General features: G+C 41.9%; 1 protein-coding gene across 6 annotated transcripts in view; it reads right to left on the bottom strand.

Moving 5' to 3' along the window:
• CELSR1 (cadherin EGF LAG seven-pass G-type receptor 1) overlaps positions 1–16,497 on the bottom strand; it is a 167,450-nt gene that overhangs the window by 64,107 nt on the left and 86,846 nt on the right. For all 6 annotated transcript variants that reach the window (XM_071552583.1, XM_071552588.1, XM_071552589.1 and 3 more), the window contains 3 exons: positions 14,691–14,913; positions 10,216–10,331; positions 7,116–7,204 (listed from right to left, as the gene is read on the bottom strand). In XM_071552583.1, coding sequence (XP_071408684.1) covers positions 7,116–7,204; positions 10,216–10,331; positions 14,691–14,913 — 428 coding nt within the window. The remainder of the gene's footprint in view (positions 1–7,115; positions 7,205–10,215; positions 10,332–14,690; positions 14,914–16,497) is intronic.

Below are 16,497 nucleotides of genomic sequence, written 5' to 3'. Positions count from 1 at the left end.
AAATCCACCCCAGCCAAAAATCAGAACACTTGAGCATGACAAAAATTGCACATGGAGATGAAGAGTGTGCACGGAGTGGAGGTGGGTGGTTCAAACAGACCTGCAGACATTTTTTGTTTAATTGTAACAGTAAAAGCATGACAGATACTATCTCCATGTATACTTGCAATTGGTGCCTCTATATTCACAGAGCTTCCATATGACATATCTCTTTCTGACTGCCGTATTGCCTGACTAGCTACAAGAACAGCATCAAATGAAGCCCTGATCTAACCTGGAGTTGCTTTCTTTTCCTTGACTTTTCCTCCATGAACCTGTCCTTCCTTCCACTTCATCCTGAATCCCAAGCAAATGCAGATGGATCCATTCCTCTGTTGCAAACAAGTTCATCCCAAGTCTACCTGAGCTGGCAGCTTAAACCCACATCATCCTCAACACCCTCAGCGGGCCATAGCTCCAGCTGGAGCACAGCAAGGCACACAGGCTCTGTCCAACAGTGCTGGAGAGCCACCACTCAGATCACACAAGTAAAGGGGCTCCCTGAGGTCTCCCAAATATGGAGCTGGTTGGTTTTGCCCAGACATATTGATACCTCTGGCATCAACAGCCAGTCTGTGGGCACTACTAGGGATCCATAGCATGGAGGATTTGTGGATACAGACTTCAAAAAATAAGGTCTGCTGGCATCACAGCACAGCTGTACAGGCATGGGTAAATACCCTTCAGGAACAGCTTTGGCCAAAGAACCCACAGGTGAGGGAGAAAGCCACCTTCCTGCCCACTCACTTGCTGGTGGAGCAAGCGTAAGGAGAGAGCTCCAGCATGCACCTGAGGTCTGGAAAATAAATTAGTGTGGGACTTGGCACTGAAACAGAGGGTGTTTTGGCATCTGAAAACAGCTTTTAGCCAGTGGATGAGGGATAAAACCTCCCTGGGAAGGGGAGGTACTGGCAAATTCTAGTGCACAAATGGGCTGGGAGCTAAAGCTCTACAGTATTAGCTCAGTCTTCAGTGATATTCAAGCCACAGCTTGCCCCAGATGAAGGCCGGTTAACTCAATAGAAACGATCACTTACCACAGGCAGATTTTTGAATGCATATATGAGTCTAATTGAAAGCAATGCACCTCCTGTGCTTCAAATTCACAACACACCAAAGATCAACCCTAAGCAGCCCTCATTTCTTTCAAGTTTATCTCTAACTGAAGAACTTGCCTGTCTCCTCCGGCAGTTGTCGTCAGGCTAAGTGCAGGTCTGGGTTCTGCTGGGTGGGAAGTGCATGGAGATGGAAATCAGCAGGTCCCTGCTAACTATAACTGCTCTGAAAGGATGGGTTTCTCCCAAGACAGTCAAGTATATGAAAGAACAACCATGACACTCTTCAGTGTAAAGACATGCAAGGAAGGAGTGAAGGAACAGCAGCTTACTATCCATTACCAGTAAGAGAAGAAACATATCCCAGTTATGGAAAAAGAATAGTATTTGTCCTGAATATCTCACCTTAGGAGACTACAGGCACAAGAGATCAGTACAGTGGCAATACTCTCCAAGGCACCCATCATTTTACACCTCCTGACCATAGATGAGGATACCATGCACACAAACTGCCTGGTCTTAACAGTTGTTACTTTTGTGAGTCATTCTGTGAGTCATTCAGGGCTTTGTTCATCCTATCCTCCAGAATTACCGCATTGCACATCAGACACTCAGTGATTGTTTCTCTCTGCTCTCCTAAGGTTTTCTGTCATTGAGGTAAAATTATCCTGCGCGACCTTAAATAGATGCAGAAGAACCTTCTGCTTACAGAACATTAACGTCCTTAAGCAACTTTGATGTCATATGTGTATAAGTCACACATAGGATACAGAGCATATAAATATACATGTACGTGCCCCCTATAATTAAACGAACATGTCCATACGCAGAACATTTTCATGTTGTGCCAAATGATGAATTCTACCCTGAGGTAATGAGTCAGGTAAAACATTAACATAAGTTTGATGGCATATCTCAAATTCTGAACCAAATTGCGTTTCTGTCAGAAATTTGGGAGAGTGGCTTGAAATTTTCACACAGTTAAAAACACTACCCACTACTGAGCTCAGTAAAGTCTCCTGTCCCAAGCACTGCCTACAATCGTACATGACCCTGTGCAGTGAATGATAAATAGTTCATGTGATATCATTGGTATTGAGCATCATTACCACAAAACATTGTTTTGGCTCCTATTCCAAACAAGTATGGCTAAACCTACTGCCTGTCACTCATGTTGTCAAGCTCAGGAGAGCCAAAGGATGAGGACCGAACTCCATCAGATGCTGAATATATTTTCATTGTGTGGAAAGAAGTACATTTATGAGGCAAATAGGGCAGCTCACATTGCTGCTGCCCCTTATGTCAGCTATCCTGTGAACAAGCCACAGGTTGTTTCTACTATTTTTGGCAGTTTTAAATGTCATGATGAAATCTTCCCCTTCTCCCACCTTTTCTTCCAAAATAATTTTTAAAATCCCATTTCTCTCAAATTTCTTATCAAATATATATCTCCTGAGAACACAGGTCACTTTTAATTCAATACCTCGCACTGATTTTAATAGCTGCAAGATCAGGATCCCAGAAAGTAATGTTTGAGCTACCAGAGTCTGTGGGCTTTCCTCCCTGTCTTCCCCTCCCTGGCAGCAAACATCTGTAATGGCAAGTAACAGGTAAACTGCTAATTTGCTATTGGGAAGCTGACAGACTTCTAATCTATAACTGAAACTAGAGAATGGTTAAAAACACTCTTAGTTAAATTCTGTTCTCTTATAACTTCCTATTCTTCCCCCTCGGTGTTTTCCCTTTCAGAAATTCAATACAGAGCCAACACTTACTTAGTACTTACTTAGTACAAATTCCATGTGCTTCCCTTAGACACTTCGACTGAAAGCAAGTGTGTCAGCTGGTTTCCTCCAATGTAGGGAGCATCCATTTCCATCACTACATGGTAAATGAAACAACATTGCTTCCCTTCCTTCTCTGCTACAATCCGTTTCCTTACTGCAATGTTTTACATTGCTTGCACATACCAGGATTTGTAAGAATACATCAAATACTTGAGCTGACAGAGAACTGGTTTGATGCCTCTCTGCAAACACAGTGGAGCAAAGCTGGCTCTGGACTCACCTCTTTCTGATGAGGCCCCAGTGTTTGTCCCTAAGCAGCAGGGCACCTTCATGATATGCATTTAATTCTAAACCAGCGTTTTCCAACAACACTAAAAATCAACATTACCAAGTACATAACTTCTGAGCTGAGTTCTGAAAATAATTTACAGGAGTTACTTCTACACTTATTTCTTGTTTCATTGTGGTTATTACCAAACTGAATTTGCACAGGGCGACTTTGCACATCACTCAGATGCTGCGTAATTGTGTGTATGTGCTAAGAATATAGCTGCTGCTGAAGTGTCCCACCAGAGTTGCCCTTTGCATTCAATTCACCCACTCCTAGATTGTCTGCCAAATATTGTCCATGGAGCTGCAGGTGCCAAAATCCACTCAACCGTTGCTTGTATCTGACCATGGTCAACTCAGGTTGCAGGAACAGCTTTCAGAGCTGTGAAGACTCATCTACAAAAATCTGCTTTGAACTGAAGTGATTTAGATTATGTATCAAAGCTTATTAGTCATTCTCAAAAACTAAAGATAAAAAATTAACCTGGGCTGTGATAAAATCTAATACTCCATAGGTGAATTACAGTATTATCTGAAAGCTTCAAAGAAGACTGAAGCCTTATTTTTCTTGCTATACAAGTGTGGAAAGAAGAAAATAAATTGAGCAGTTTCTAGCTTAGTTTTAAAGAAGTTTTACAAATAAAGGAACTAAGAAAGAAGGCTGAAGCTAAGAGAGTACTTGATCCCAAATGCTTGCTGTGAGCACAACAGGCAATTTTTGAATCCCTGTTTATTTCAACTTGCACCACCACTTGTATCCCTTTCTACGGCAGGAGGAAAGGGTACAACTTGAAGCAGCTTGTCACTGCCTGAGGACACAGTGGTGGGTAGGAAGAGGACAGGCACAGCTGTAATGACCTCAGTAGCAGGACAAGCCGCCTGGCAGCACTCAGCTGTAGGATTGTGAATAACAAGAAAAGTTTAAAAAGTCTGTATGGCTTTTGCTGTGCAAAATAAGCACAGAAGTGAACACAAAAAGGGACTGATTAATGGATAGACAAAAGTAATCATATTTATTAAATAAAGAAAACCTGCTGATGGAGCAAAAGGCAGCTGGAGGAAGATGAAACAACATGACTGAGGGGTAAGAATGCATAGATATAACTATCTCTTTAAGGGCTTTTTAATGCAGGACAGACAAATGACTAAAACGGATCTCCATGCATATGTGTGGTGATGACTATGCATTTCGCATGGACAACACTGGGAAGTGATGTCTAAAAAGGAGCAAAGACCAGAAGCTTCCTAAGCAAACAGCAGAATGGAAGAAGAGACATGGAGCCCCACAGGGATACTGGTGGGGGTAGCCCCCATGGCCCCACTGCCAGGAATGGGGTGCTGCTGCAAAATGCCAGAGGAAGACAAACAGGAGGGAGGAGAGTCCAGAAGAGGCTGGAGGTGGGGATCAAACATAAGATGGAGACAGGGAGGAGGGAGAGAGCTCAGGGGAGCTCTGCCTGCTCAGGAAGGCTGTGCAGTGTTTGTGCAGAGCAAAGGGGCTGAGTAGTGATGGGATGATGACCTGACACGATGGTAGTATTTTGGAAAGAGCAGAAGGATGCAGTATCTTCAAAATAATATGCATGCATAATTTAAGCAAACACATGAGTTTTTTGGTACTCTGTTATTGAAACATCTCAGCTGCATCAAGTCGAGACACAGCATCTCATTTATCTTGGCACAACTCAAATCCCTAAATTATCTCTGTCTTTTCAACCTCCTCACAAGGACTTTCTTTCCAGCTTTGTTAAAACATGAAGTAGCCAAGAAACTGCTTTACAAACAAATACCAGCCTAGGCAAAGGCTTAACCCTGGGGCAGGGTGTGGGGGCAGCCCGGTAGGCAGGACTGCAGAGCAGTGACACCCACACCTTTCACTATTGGAGAGCTGATGCAAAATATGCAATTCTCAGGCATGCTGGGAAGTCCTGAGAGCCTGCTAAATACATACTGGTTAGAATAACCTACTTTTGCCATTTACTCAATATTGTGAGCTCCCCTGTCCAGCCCAAATTTAACCATTCTGGAATAAGTACTGCTAAGGGGAAGGTGATGACCTCGGTCTCTCCCATGGACAACAAAGGGCATGGTGCTGCTTTCCACACAGTGACCCTGCTTTTCATCACTTTCATGTCATTTGAGAGGCAAAGGCAGTGAAGTCAGAGGTGTTTCCTGGTGTTCTCCCTCTGCTCTCTCTCTCTGCCCTGAGTGTCTTCCCATTCAGTGGAGGTTGGCTCAATTCGCTTCAAAAAACTGGGGCAGATGAAGAAAATGGTGACAGGGTGCACGTGTTAACAATGAGAAAACACCAGCTGCTAACATGGCTCACCCACCAGTCTGTTTGAACCACAGTAAGCCCCAAAAATGAGGCAGGAGTTTATTTTTAACATCTGTGTCAGATCTCTTTGCCTTTTAAAGAGTGTCAGCGGGGCTTCTCAGGCCCCTTATCTGCTCAGTGGCACTTCAGCGAACTGCTTCAGCAGCTGTCCCTGCAGCTGTGCCCAGGAGCCTGAAAGCTGGAGTGTCCCTCCACTGCCTCTGCAAGTGTCATTCTCTCTACTAAAGTGATACACTAGGAAATATGAAGACATGGATAACAGCATGTTGCAGATTGTAAGGAAGAGCCTCACAATGTCCACAGATGCATGCATGGCAATGCACCAAGGTTCACTTCTGGGGTCCAGAGAGTAGAGAGAATATTAAGTATATACAGCCTAAAACTTATAAAGTAAATTTTAAAATTTTACTGTTAAAATATAAAATAAATAAAAAATAGTTTTTAATTTCCTTGACAAAATATCCTTAGGCTAAGAGACGCTGTCTGGGAATCAAAAGAAAATTTTAATCCTCCCATTCAAACCACCACATAAACTATGATGAAAGGATGCAGCACTGGAAAATAAAGAAGTTGCTGATCATATTAATCCTTCGTCTTCCATTCAGCTTCCTACACCAGTATCCTGTTTCCTTTTTAGCAGCCAACAATGCTCCTCTATTTCCTTATGTGATCCCCCATAATGCTATCATGTCAGACTTAAAAGCAACACTTCTCAGTCACTAAATGAATTCTCTCATTTTTGTTATAGATTATAGAAGAGCTCTGACATCTACCTGCACATAGTGACACCATACACCCTGAAAGCCTGCTTTCTGGTTCAGCAGGGAATGGCTGCTTTGCTCAGAGCCCCTGCAGTCCTTTTGGTTCAGTCGGACTGAAACTGCTCTTACCAGTGACCAAGAGAGCAGCTGTAGGACAGGGACCCTAAAGCCCATCTCTGAGTGCCATGAACTGCACATAACAATGATTTTTGCATTTCTCTTGTGCATCTTTCTATATAGCAGACAAAAAATTACTTAGTAAGACAGTGCTTTTTTACTGAAAGGTGTCAACCATTATATAACCACATTTTCCAAACCAGAGAAGCTAGTGCAAGCTAAACTTGTAATTTTACAGAAGAAGGACAGCTACAGGAAATAATTTTGCTTTGCTTCAGAAAATTCTACACTAGTGGTTTCTGGTTAGCTAGTCTGAAGACTCCTGCATATCTCAGTTCTTTAATGAGATCAAATCAGTGAAGCAGTATTTTAGATACTCTGACACTTGTGAGGGTTTAAAGAACTGAAAACTAAAATTGTACCTGAGCGTTTCCCTGGTAGTACTTATGGAAAAAGACATACCAGGTCTGGTTTTGCCTTCCTGAATCAAAACTCAAAAAACCTCAAAAAGGGATTTTTGTCCCAGGCAAAGTGAGCAAGACCAGTATCATTTGTGCAGAGCTGTACCAATGTGCCTGGTAAAATAAACAAAATTCAGGTCACCTGCCTACATCAGCTCAGAGCTAGATGACCCATGTCTCTATTACTTCACAAATAATACAGTTATCACCAACACAATTAGTCTTACCTTATTGTAGTACTGCACCTGAACCGAATGCCACTGCCCATCACTGACCCCTCCCGGAATGAGTGGTGCCACCGTAGTGGTTGTCTCACCTGGAAAAACAAGAAGAAGGGAAAAATAAGTCACCATCACTGCAAGAAACACAGAGGGACTCTTAGTGGGCCCAGGAGGCAGCCACCTTGCTTCATCACAGGGGAATTTGCGAGACAGTAAACACCCCCAGTTTCAAGGAGTTCTTCTGGTGCACAAATATTAGCTTCTGGCACATTCGGCTGAATGACAGTATTTTTTACCATGCTTCTGCAGAATGCAGTAGCAGATGCATTGGGTAGATACAGATACTGATGAAGTGATCAACTGAGTTAAAAATGTACATGAATTTTTCTGCATTTCTGCTAAAAGCACCACTTTGACTTTTGTTTAATATGGTGAGCATTGTGATGGGACATGTTCTCAAGGAAGGGAAGCCTACTCTTTCACAGAGTTAAGGAAGTGAAATCCAAAAGTACTCTAGTATAAAACCCACTGCAACCTTGGTTCCTGCAAAATTTTACCAGTGACTAATGAAATTACTGGCAGCCTTTCAATATTTAAATTTGAAAGCAAGTCTTTGCCATTGCAATTGGAAAGCTGAAGCTTTTAAGCCAGGACTGAGTCAGCAGAACCTGCTAAATAACCAGGCATATCTGTTTCGAGGCAGCAGCAAAATAAACATTCATGTTGAAAGTACATAATAGAACTGACATGGAAAAGGGATTGCTAGCTTTTGACTTCTTTTTTCCTTTCTCATTCTTTGGTTTGTTTTTTCTTTTTTGTTTTGGTTTTTTTAATAACAGTTGGAACATTCTACATAATAGACAACAGGAAAAGTTACTCCCCCATGTAAGCTAATAAAATTCATAGTATGGTTGATCTTAAAACATATTTTCTCTCTATTTGCAAAACATGAAGTATTAGCCCTGCATCCCCTACTTTCCTTTAACTCCCATTCTGTATATTTCTGTTATTTAAACATTTTGTTTGCAGCTTTGCATGAATGACATCCTGCCGTGATGTTTTTTTTATCATTTAGTGATAAAACAATCTGTCCTAATAATCTGGCTTCTTATTCAGCTATCAAGTTTCTGCATAAGGAAGATCACTGTTCAGTAATCCTTTTGCTTTGCTTTCTGTGAAAAAGTTGTTGCGACAGGTAAAACAGATCAGGTGTCCAAAACTTGTACTGTTCGTTAAAAGCCACTTAAAACTATGAAACATAAACCATTCTCCTTCCAAAGAAAATACCATTTGTAACATACAGGACCAGACCTGCTCTCAGGTGCAGCAGTGCAAATCTAAATTTAGTTTCATGTATTTTAAAGGAGTTCCTCCACATTTAAATACATATAAGTGCAAGCAGAATTTATTTTTTTCCCCATTCATCCTCAGGGTACCTTCCAAGCAATTTGGTTCAAGTTTAGACAGGTGAAGCAGAGCTACAGAAAAAAGCACATCTCTCTGACTGCAGCATATTATTTCATTACAGTAATCCATTCAAAAAACCTGCCTTAAAATCTAATTTGGTTAACTTCAAGGTAATAAAGAGGAAATGAAACTGTGTATCTTCAACCCAAAGGGCCCAAATATGCACTTAAGCATCACTGGTACATCAGTGAGGTCACACAGGATTTACCATGGGGTCTGAGGGCAGCAGCCACCACTCGTGATGAATGTGCAATACTAATACAGGCTGTGCCTCTTGTATGGTTTTACTGCTTGCAATATCTCACTTTCCACCAAAAAAAAGCGCAAAACAGGAGTTGACTTTAGCCCGCATGTCTATACTGCAACAGGTAGTGGGAAATAGCAGGATTATTTCCTGAATTACATGCCCAGTACAGAGCCACAAATGTCTCACTTGACCTACATGTAACTCAACTTACAGGACAAAAGCCCTGCTTGGGTATTTGTTTCTGCCTCAGTGGAAAAATAGCCTAAACCTGTGACAACTAGAGGTTGTCTGCACTGCTGAGATTGCATAAAGTCACCAAAGCCTTGCCACTGAATGCACAGATCTGCTTCTAGGCTGAAGTAAGAATGCAAGTGGTCCACCGAGAGGGATTTCAACCTACTGATGTGCTGGGAGTGATTCCTGATATCTTCAATGAGCTTCAACCACACTGTTGCACCAGCTTCCCCTGCTATCCCTTGTCATGGAAATTGGCACAGCTTGGTGTGAAGTTTTGGATGAAACTTGGGCTTTTTTAACTCAAGAAACAGCCCTCTGTTGAGGCTAGAATGGTCAGACTTTGTTGCAATCATGCTTTCATCAGGAAGCACTTGGCTACTGCAAGGGCTGGTTGTCTGGAGGAAATCTCTACCTTGGGAGAAGGCCATGGTGACAAGAATATGTGGCCACCTTTAGCTTTGCTTGTCAGCCATCCCCTCTCTCTTCTCCCACAGCACAGAAGACACAGGCTTAGTCCTAGTGCAGAAAGACATCAAATGCCAAAGCCTCCATTTCTTGACTCTTAGCCCACCATGAGAACGAGCGGGCAGCTAAATTATCCTAAATTTGTTGTTGTTTATGACTTCTTCCAAGAGGAGGTGCTTCTCCAGTGCAGAAGTGCATTCCAGCAACAGCAGTGCTCCTCACCAATCCCTAATGAATGCCAGACAGTTTTCACTTTGCTAGCTTTTCCTTTGGCTTGCGTGGATTTTTTAGATAACATTTATGCACCTACGTTTCACTGATGGTGCAGTGTAAAAATGCATAAACACACAACATTTATCACAGTGTGGTAAAATGAAGTCTCATTTAAGCAAACATTGGCTTGGAAGACAACATTCAGACAAGTGCCAATCTTTTATAGTAGTCATAAACTCTGGCTTTTATAACTGATATAGTGACAAGCTCCTGCCTATGACAGCAAGTGTAACCACCACAAACCACTGCAATTTGAAGTACTTTGCAACACCCAGCACCAGCTGTTCACTGTGCGGTATCAGCCAGTAAATTAATGAGGCAGTAAATAGCCATATAAAATCATTCAAGTACATTTCCAAAGGCTTGAGAGGAACTCCTGGCCACAAGCAGAAACGCTCAACTCGAGCGATACCTCACCTGCAGAGAAGGTGAGCTGGATCTGCTCCTCAATGATTTCCAAGGCAATGAAGTCATGCTTCTCATTGAAACGCCCATTGTAGAGGAGCAGAGCGTTCCTCTCCCTGGTAGCAAACCTAGAACAGAGACACAGGGATAGTTCATGCTTAATGGCTTATGGATTAAAGACTGACAGTCAAGTCGCCCAGGAGAAAGACGGCATTGTGTTTAGCAGATAAACAAGCCTTTGAATCTCTCTTCAGACAGAAAATTGTAAAACTGAGGACTCAGCCACAGGGTAAGTGTACCCTTTCACAATCAACAAGGCAAGCAAGATGGAAATTACAGAAATCTGCTCTTCAGGGATCTGCTATGGATGCTGACCCTCTCAAGGGCTAAAATTAGGCAGACACAAGATGCAGTGTCAGTATCTGACCGTTGCCAAACAGTAGCACTTAACTACACTCAGCAAACAGTCCAAAAGCTACACAGCATTTTCACATCAAAGGAGGGATACTTGCTGTCTGCTTGCTGTCTAAATGCTACAAGGTACAAGGTGAGCCATCAACTGATTAAAAAGCCCTGATATGGAGGCAAGAGGAAAGAAAGATAAGAGTTACTTTAATAATGCCATGTAGACAATCAGGGTTCATCAATCAACAGTTCAGCCAACTGGAGGAAGGAAAATAAACACTTAAATGATTCCATAAAATCAGCGCTAATGGGTGGGTTTTGGTTCTATTTTTCTTATGCTTCTAATATGGAATGTATCACACCTTTCTTGCAGAAAAAGGGGCAACCTCACTTTTAAAAAAGCCTGTTTGTGGGAGTTTTTTTGTCAGCTCAGAATATTTTTTTGCAAATTTCTGCATGTCATATTTCATAATTTTAAATTAAATCCTAATATCTCTGGAGAGTTGCACACAACTTTCATCTACTTAAAAATGCAAAAAAATGATTAAAATTTACATAAACATTTTAACAAAAATTAATATTAGATAAAGAGAGAAAAAAGGACAAACCATGGGAATTTCTTGTGTTTCCCAAAGGCAGTGTAATCTGATTTTGTATCTTGAACTTCAGGAAATATGCCTGATTTAAATTAACCCACTTTTCCTACAAATGAATCAAATGCTAAGCACAGCTAATGAAAACTTTTCCACAGAGAGATTACTCTTGTACCTGCCACGTCACATCTACTGGCAAGACTCTCATGTGATGCAAAAACCCTGCATTCAGAGAATGTGAAAGAAGCAGTATTTTAGAATATCAGGGTCTGGTATTTGAAACAAAAAGTTTCAAACCAAAGAGTATTTTTGAACAAAAGCTGTTTGTCAGACATATGCATGTTGTGGATCACACTGAATAGAGACCTTTCAGAATTTGAGCTACATGGAAATGGGAGATTTTATTCATAGATTTTTAAAAATATTTTTGAAGGACAACTCATTGTTTTGGTTCAAAAAACAGAAATCAAAATTTTTACATTCCAGTAAATTACAAATTTCAAATAATATGTTATAGTCCACAAAATATTATATTACTGGTCTGATTACTTCTGATATACATATTTTTTCTGTGTTTCTTTAAAATAATATAAAATAATATGATACAAGGAAAAGGCAAACTAATTTAATTACGACAATACCATTGAAGTATTTCAATATTGTCAAAACATGGATTTAGTTTTCACTTTCCACCATCAAACATTTCATTCAAATGAATAGTTTCTGTAAAACATTTCCCAATACTGTATTTTTCCAGGGATAACTGCATCATCAAAATATTTTGATTAGTTGTATCCAGAATATATATGAGCAAAGGAAATGCGAATAATATTAGTGATGCTGCTTCAGTGGGCATAAAGATTTAATCTGATTAGCAAAAACAGGAACCTTAGTTTGTTTGAATATATTTTTCTCATATGGTCACAATTGTCTACTATAATTTTAAGAATGAAGGTATTATTTCTTAAACTTTTAAATTATTAAGCTATTTTGTATATTTCTTCACCCTGTGCTCAGTTCCATCTTTTGTATCATACTCAGTTAAAGCACTACTGCTTTTGAACTTGTCTGGTTATTACTAGCTGTGGGAAACAGTTTTTTAATAGAAGGGATATTTTTAATGGCACAACATAGGAAATAGAATTTTGAATAAATAGTGAGAAAACCTCCCCACTGACAGTATCTCTTTGGAGTGAAGGAGCAGTAAGTGTTGGAATTAAGCAAGGAAGATGTATAATGTTGGGAGCAGAAAGACATGCCTGGTCAGTAACCAAAATACTTATTAAAAAAAATCACATTTTAGTTATGAGATTAAACAATGCAAACATCCTGCTCCTTGCCAGGAATGGGTCATCAGTCACCTGAGGCTGAGCGAAACTAGACATCTTGGGCTTTTGTGAATGCTCCCAAATCAAAAAATATGTAATGGCAAATCATCATCTAGTCAAACTGCTAGTTCTTACTTGTCCTAACGTAATATTTTCCACTTGCACTGAAGGATAATAAAAGCCAAAGAGATAGTAAGTGTAAATAAAAGTGAACTTCTGGTATAAAAAACTAAATTTGTTGCTATCCCAGACAGTGCAGGATGAACCCAATGATGGTCTAAACTTCCTATAATCATGCTCTGAGTGGACTCAGTAGTGTTTAGCTCATGACTAAGTAGGCCACTGTGGTTGTAAAGATGGTGAAGAAACCCTAGTGTAAGCCCTACCTTGGTAGACTACTTTGCTATTTCTCAATAGCCTCGACGCAGAGTATTTGAGTCACTTTAACTTGAAGTACCCTAAACGTCAAAGATCTCTTCCCGAAAGCCTGAAAAATGACACTTCATGGCTGAGGAGACAAGTCAAGGGTAGTGCAGGCAATTCATGCTGGCAGCCAGCCCAGACTGCTCCTTTGTTTGCACTCACTGTAGGGTCTGACAAGTCCAACAGAGCCTTTTGCTCCTCAGTTTTTCCGTGTACTTAGCTCTGATGCTCTAAAACAATCTTCATAGGCACAACTTTCCCTTGTCTTGGCTCACTGCAAACCATGTTTGTGCTTTCTGATTTAACCAAAATAGCAAGATTCTATAAAATGTAAAGTTTTAGGATTAAGGCAGAAGAAAGATAAAATCATAGAATCATAAAATGATAGAATGGTTTGAGTTGGAAGGGACCTTAAAGACCATGTAATTCCAAGCACCCTGCCATGCACAGGGACACCTTCCACTAGACCAGGTTACTCAAAGTCCCACCCAACCTAGCCTTGAATTCTTCCAGGAATAGGGTATTATTTACCTGTATTAACAGAAGCATTACATGAAGAGTCTCTCTGGCATCTTAGTTCAGGAAAGTAAACTATGCTAAAGGACAGTACTGAAAAATATGCTGGAAAGAAGCAATCTGACTCCTGTCAGAAGCAAAACACCAGGTAACAGCTGGGTGCTGGATGGGACTTGGGCCTGAAGGTGTCCTCCCTGAGCACTTTCTCTGGACACACACATAAACATGTTTGTCCTTGCAGCTGCTATTTTACCTCTTAACAAATCCCCAGCCCTGCCCGCCCTTTGGGGTCAGAACTAACACATTTTGTGTTATTTACTCACAGTCAGCTGTGAGGGAAAACCAAAGGTCAATCCTGACAGACTAAACCATGGGAAAGCTTCAAATCCACCCGCTTCCTGGAGAAAAGGCATGAGTGCACCTGGATCTCTGGCTCCACACCAGGCGAGCCCTATGCCTGACCCAAAAAATCTTCTCCAGAAGAGGGATTTTTCCCAGGGGAGGGTCCACACAGTGTGGCAGGTATCACTGCTGTCCCTTGTCTCCCTGACCACCCGCAGGGGAAAAGGGACAGATAGGCCAGGATAAGACTGCCCAACATAGGGATATCAGGGCAGATGGGATGGGAATGAGACTGCTCATGCCTGGCAGCTAGGATGGCACATGGAGCAGGACAGGGCTGTGAAGGTCAGGAGGAGCAAGGCGAGAAGCTTGGAGCCTGGAAACCAACAGAGAGCAACGGGCTGAGGAGAACCAGCCCGTGCTCAGCCAGACCTGACATAGTCCTCTCATAGGCTGGGAAACAGGAGACAGCAAGAGAGCTCCAAAGAATGCAGCATGAATGGATTGGTTCTGCAGCCAGTCTCCAAGTCAGGAAACCACAGGCGCAGCTAGGAAAAGTGCCAATCCCAAAACCTGCCCCAGCACTTCTGCAGCTGAGGGCTGCTAAGACGTGGCCAGAGAGGTCCTACTGTTCTCTCTCCCTGCTCCATCGCCCCATGTTACAAAAGGGAAGGTTGTGAGTCAGCAGCTCAGCAACATCCTCAGCAGGGCAGAAATCAAATGCTTTCCAATAACGTGTGCCCTGCTTGCAGGAGTCCTGTCACAAATGTCCCAAGTGACCTTCACAGGTAGGTCTTCAGTGGGCAGCAGTATGTTACAAACAGCCCCAAGTTCACACAAGAAGCCAGCAGCCACAGAACCCTTCCCCACTGGGACTTACATGAGGGAGACGGTGAAGTGGAAGCGCTGCCGCAGTCCCTTGAAGGTGATGAAGGACTGTGGGGGGAAGCTCCTGGTGGTCATCTCGCAGTATGGCCGCTCGTACTCACCCGGGGGGCACTCACACTTGAAGCCTCCAATCAGTAGGTTCACGCAGGTTCCACCGTTCTTACACACCCCTGGAGCACAGCGGCCAGAGCGCGAATTCACCTCACAGGACTCTCCTGCAAGGGGAGAAGAAAATGTTAGGGAAGGTGGTGACACCTCATCCCAGCAACAAGGTGTGACATTCAGCAAAATGTTCTGCTACAGGTCAAGTTGTTTCCAAACTCCTGCACCTGTCCTGCTCTGCAACTGAGTTACAAGCCTGTGATTGCTCAAGGGGCAAGGATGCCACATCCTCTTTCAAGCATGAATTTTCAAGGGTATGCATGATATGATTTGCTGGGCAATCCCCTCACAAATATCCAACAACATTGGCTTTGGTTTTCAGATTCCTGTCTGCTTACAAACTGGGTGACAAATATAAAGCTGGTGACAATCAGTTCTTTATGAGCGGGGGTAAAATGCACATTCCCTGTGAATCAAAATATGTGTAAATAATTTTAGTGTTTCATTATGGTTGGATATTGTGTAAACAGGTAAATGTTTGTACTGCAATGGAATTTGGCTTTGCTGCCCATGGCAGAGGCAGGGCACAGGTGACCTCATGACAAAGCTCTCCAAACATCTGTAGCAAGAATAAGCAAAATAGAAACAACATATGGATTGATTCAACCTTTTCCCACACATGCATCCTGAAGGTGAAGGCCATTTCCTGAATCCTTCAGAGGTGGGCACAGTAACTCTCCACAGAAGTTATGGACTCTGTGTGCCACTTGCTGAAGTTGTTTCCCCCATAAAAACAATACTTTTGTCTTTATTCATCTTCAAAGTATGTATTAAGATCTGTTAAATGCATTACTAAAGAACAAGGTGTCTTGCTTTGGATGTATGCCATGGCTTTTTTCTTGTGTTTGCCCAAAATCTGAGAATAAATCACATTTTTTAAAAAGTAATGTACAGAGGATATTCACTTTAAAAAATATGCTGTGGTTGGGACAAAAGCAGCTGCTGAATTAATCATTGTACAGAAAGCTAAACTCCCTATGTGAGTTAATTAGTTAACATTTATGTTTTGGCATGTCTTCCTAAGGTATAAAGTGCTTTCACATACCACAAGTAAAACTGTTCAGAGAAACTGAAGGTAGCATATATAATTGAATTTCACCCAACAGCAAAGTCTGACAAATAAATGTAGAGCAAAACTACTCAACACAGTCAGCTAAAGGAACAAATTTCCAACAGTTCAGAGTTTGCATGACTACTTGCTATGAGATTATACAATTACGTGGGGACAGGCTCTTTCCAGTGGTGCCCATCAGCAGGACAGGGGGCAATGGGCATAGATTGAAACACAAAAAGTTCTGAGCATGAGGAAAAACCTTCTTCCTTTGAAGGTGCCAGAGCACTGGAATGAGCTGCCCAGAGTCACTGTGGAGTTTCCTCTGAGAGGAGATTTGGATGTGATTCTGTGAACCCTGTTCTAGGTGAACGTGCTTTAGCAGGGGGTTGGACTAGATGATCTCCAGAGACTCCTTCCAACCCCAACCATTCTATAGTTCTGCTTCTGTGATTAATTCAAGTACAGTTGAAACCATGAAAATGCATTCCTGCAGGAAACTAAAAGCAGCAGGAGCCACGGGCAGTGAGTCACAAACAAAGGCAAATTTAAACAGAAAGTTTTGCTCCAGTTGCCGCCCCCACCG

This window comes from Pithys albifrons, chromosome 3, assembly GCF_047495875.1.
Source record: "Pithys albifrons albifrons isolate INPA30051 chromosome 3, PitAlb_v1, whole genome shotgun sequence".
NCBI classification, from domain to species: Eukaryota; Metazoa; Chordata; class Aves; order Passeriformes; family Thamnophilidae; genus Pithys; species Pithys albifrons.
Note: the sequence above shows the minus strand (reverse complement) of the source record. Positions and strands in the feature narration are given on the sequence as shown.